This window comes from Amphimedon queenslandica, unplaced genomic scaffold (assembly GCF_000090795.2).
Source record: "Amphimedon queenslandica unplaced genomic scaffold, v1.1 AMPQUscaffold_9753_Cont18066, whole genome shotgun sequence".
Classification (NCBI taxonomy): domain Eukaryota; kingdom Metazoa; phylum Porifera; class Demospongiae; order Haplosclerida; family Niphatidae; genus Amphimedon; species Amphimedon queenslandica.
Window position 1 is genome coordinate 1 of NW_003549975.1, and position 4,201 is coordinate 4,201.

A 4,201-nucleotide genomic window follows, 5' to 3' on the forward strand; every position below is an offset into this window, starting at 1 on the left:
CTAGAAAATATATAATGATAAACTATAATGCCAATAATTATCACTAACTTGTGGAATGATTGTTAGTCGTGATCTAAGGTCACGTAGTCCATATTCACTGATGTCCATGCCATCAATTAAAATGGATCCTTTATTAGCTTCAATGATACGAAACAATGACATAGTTAATGATGACTTCCCTGCTCCAGTCCGTCCTACAACACCAACCTATAGTAATCATAATGATCATGAATGACACTATTATATATAAGTGCTGACTTTTTGACCACCAGGTATGTAACAAGACACGTTCTTTAGTACAAGATCAAGTCCAGGACGATAGCGTGTAGCATATTCATCAAATTGAATGCTACCATCTACTGGCCAATTAGGATCAGGCCTATTATCAGGAATAATTTCAGGAGCCTTTAAAAACAAATAATTTTGAGGGTTAATCATTAACCAATATGCACCTCATTTGGTGACTCTGTGTATTCTTTAATTCTTTCAACTGATATCAAACTGCTTTCCAAGTCACTGGTCATTCTGACAACCATAGACAATAGCAATGTCATCTAATAATATCAATATGATGAATCAACAAAAGCAACTCTATGTATTAATTTCACTAGCCATGAATGCTTGGCTTATTGACATTCCAGCTAATCCAGGGTCAATGAAACCAAAAACTTGAGGGTAATTTCGTTGAAGTGCAGCAAGCACTGCAGCCAGGAATATGACCAAAGCACCAACAAAATCAAGCTGAACTGATAGCCACCTAATTATAAATAATTTAAAATTTAATGTAAATATTCATTTCACCTGACTACAGCATTGTAACTGTAATACAGGGCCACTTGATTGTAGTCTACATGAGCTTGGGACAGCAGTTGAAACCTGTAATGTGCTAGTAATAGTAATAGTGATTCATTATACTCACTACCTTTCCTGTACATTGTAAGCTCTAATGCTAGTCACTCCATTAATGCTCTCCTGGAAATGAGAGTAAATGGGAGAGCTTGAGTTTGCCTCGAGACGCTTCAACTGTCTTGAAGTAGCAACATAAAAACGCTAAGAATTAAAAAATAAAATCACAATAGAAATTATATATATATGATGATAAACCTGGACAAATAGGTAGAATATGGATATTGGAACTGTAGCAAACAGGAACCAAGGTGAAGCAATTGAAATGACTATTACTACACCAACTGTAGAGAAAACTGTTGTTAAGAAAGCACTGAGGAATGTAGAAATCTTCTCATCAATAACGCTAGTGTCCTAAAAATAATTATGCACACAAGGAAATGAAGCTGTTGCTGTACTTTTGAGAATCTATTCAGGAGTCTTCCTAGAGGTGTAGTATCAAAGAATGACATTGGTGATCGAAGTATATTTGATAGCATTTTAGCGTGGAGTCTCCTTGAAGCTTTAACAGTTCCAAAAGCTAGTGTGAGTGAAGCAAATAAAAATGAGAAAGATTGAGCCATTCCAAGTGAAGCATAAATGCCAAGATTAGCAGAACTAGCATGTCAAATAGATTGTAAAATTTCTTGAAAATACTATAGACTTACAGTGTCAAGTTATCATTTCCTCCAGCATTACTCCAATGAGCTAACCAGAGCAACTGACCAAGATATCCACCAGCAGTTAAGCAATACAGGAGTAATACAAGACACAATGAAATGTAGGAAAAGGATTTGATGTAAGCTGCAATGACAGAAATCTTAACCTAAAACAAAAGATCAATTCCATTGTGTTAATTCTTATCTTACGATTCCAAGATGAACTTTCTCATTAACTATCAAAGAATTTTCTTGTTCTTTTTCTTTAAAAAAATAAAACAATTAAAATTAATCTACATATACACTCACTAATCTTGTCAGAGAAACAGCCTTTCTCTTCAGGAACAGAGATTTCACCTGGAATGTGCATAAAGTGTAATGCTCATGTCGATCTTATTACTCACTTTGTTTCTTTTCATCACTCTCATCTGTTGAGCCATAGTTTTGTAAAAACACAGAGAACTCTCCATTGTGTCCAAGTAGTTCTGAATAAGTTCCAGCCTCACTAATCCTGCCTTCATTCATGACAATTATCTTATCACATTGAGATAGGAACCTCACACTATGAGTCACTAATATACGTACCTACATGCTATCATGAAACAATACTACTGTCAAATCAATGTCGTGTTCACTTTGTTTTTCAATACTCCTTCTGGTCCTATCACATTATCAAATATGTGTTTACCAACGTGTGAATCAACAGCAGATAAAGGATCATCAAGTAAATACACATCAGACTCCTGGTAGACTGCTCTAGCTAGACTAACACGTTGTTTCTGACCACCACTAAGATTAATACCCTGTCAATAATACCATGATTATTAAAGCACTAAGCTATTTGGTTACTTTCTCTCCTATTTCAGTCATGTCTCCTCCTGGTAATATTTCCATATCTGCTTCCAAAGCACAAGTACTAATGACCTCATTGTAGAGAACGTTATTGAACCCTTTACCAAAAGTAATGTTATCTTTGACTGTAGCATTCAATATCCAAGCAATCTGAGGTACATAAGCTACTCTACCCTATAATATATTATAGTAAGTATTGTCACTAATTTTTTACCCTAAGAACTACATGTCCATTTATTTTATTCATTTCTCCTAAGATGGCTGATATCAATGCTGATTTACCAGCACCAACAGGTCCCACTACAGCCACTAGTTCACCAGGTCTTGCAGATAATTCAATACTGCATAGTGTAGAAAACTAACTAAAGGCACAGACACTTACTCTGACAGCATAAATTTCTCCTCTTCTTTGTCCCATGAAAATGATCCTTCTCTTATTAACACAACTTCCTTTCCTTTTAATGTATAAATACTACACTTCATTATAATTACAAAAGTACACTTACCATCAGTAGTAGTATCACTATCATCAGTACCTGTAAGGTCCAATTCTTCTTCTAATAAGAAAGATCTAATGCGCTTCAGTGATACATTAGCCTGTACAAAAATAATTATACAATGTACAAATAATAAATCGATACTTGAATGATATATGCAACTGTCATTGGTAGTCTAGTGAGTGGGTATCTAAGGATATCAAATAGTGATATGGTTACAAAAACCTTCCCTGCCGTCATGATGTAGTTTGGGTTAGCAATCGTGCTGTGAATCCACATGAATGTAGAAAATGTTGCAAGTGTGACCTACAGTTTGAGTAAGGGGTATTATTAATTTATTATTATTATTATTCATTAGCTTACAACAGTGCTAGTGCTAAACCAAGTTAGAGTAGCAAAGGATTGAATAATAGCTATTTTCCTTAGACACTTTAACTCAATGTTTCTGAGCTCTTTTATTTTTTCTTTGAATGGAAATTCCCAAGCGTAAAGTTTAATTACCTAAAAGCCAATGGTAACAATTAATTTATAATAAATAAAAGACTTCACTTTAATCCCACTAAGAATTCCATAGATTGATCTCAATCTCTTGTCTTTAGCTTTCATTAGTTTAGTTTGGAATCGCTGCCCAAGAAGGAACACCAGCAAAGTAAAGGGTAGCAATAATAACAATACTGCCAGGCCAGCAAGAATAGCAAGACCCATTGTCCAATATAAGACCACTAGAGCAACAACAATCTGTAAAGGACCAGACCAAACCATGTGAAAGTAACTCAATGTCTCTATAAATCTGTGGGCATCAATAGACATGAGATTAACCATCTCTCCTATTGTTCTGGTCTGGTAGGACTTCCTTGTCAAAACTAGGGACTGAGATTCAAAAATTACAATCAATAAAAATTAGGGATGATTTCAAAGAAATAATAGCCCATGGTATTTTAACTAATTTTCAGAAATTGGCTTATTTTTAATGGTCGTAACTTGAAAAATTGAAGTCAGAATTGGCTCAAACTTTCTACGTAGCATAAGTACATCAATATGTATCAGAAAATGTAATAAAAATTGGGGGTCATTTCGGAGCCATTTTTTGGAAAAAACCATGGGCTATAGTACAGGGTATTTTTCCGAAATTTGGAGTTTTTAAAAAATGGTCATAACTCAAAAATTTGAAGTCGGAATTGGCTCAAACTTTCTACGTAGCATAAGTACATTAATATGTATCAGAAAATGTAATAAAAATTGGGGGTGATTTTGGAGACATTTTTTGGGAAAAAAACCATGGGCTATAGTACAGGGTACTTTTTCGAA

General features: G+C 34.5%; 1 protein-coding gene across 1 annotated transcript; it reads right to left on the reverse strand.

Annotated features, from left to right (window-relative positions):
• Positions 1–44: 44 nt before the first annotated feature.
• LOC100631463 (canalicular multispecific organic anion transporter 2-like) lies at positions 45–3,775 on the reverse strand (the record flags this gene model as incomplete). Its single annotated transcript, XM_011410214.2, has 20 exons — positions 45–207; positions 259–405; positions 453–554; positions 613–757; positions 802–876; positions 923–1,050; positions 1,105–1,260; positions 1,305–1,503; positions 1,554–1,711; positions 1,755–1,807; positions 1,854–1,901; positions 1,949–2,129; positions 2,180–2,347; positions 2,394–2,570; positions 2,611–2,737; positions 2,779–2,851; positions 2,903–2,993; positions 3,038–3,199; positions 3,257–3,394; positions 3,443–3,775. Coding segments are annotated over 20 exons (2,824 nt in total), but the record flags the coding sequence as incomplete, so codon positions are not given.
• Positions 3,776–4,201: the final 426 nt, after the last annotated feature.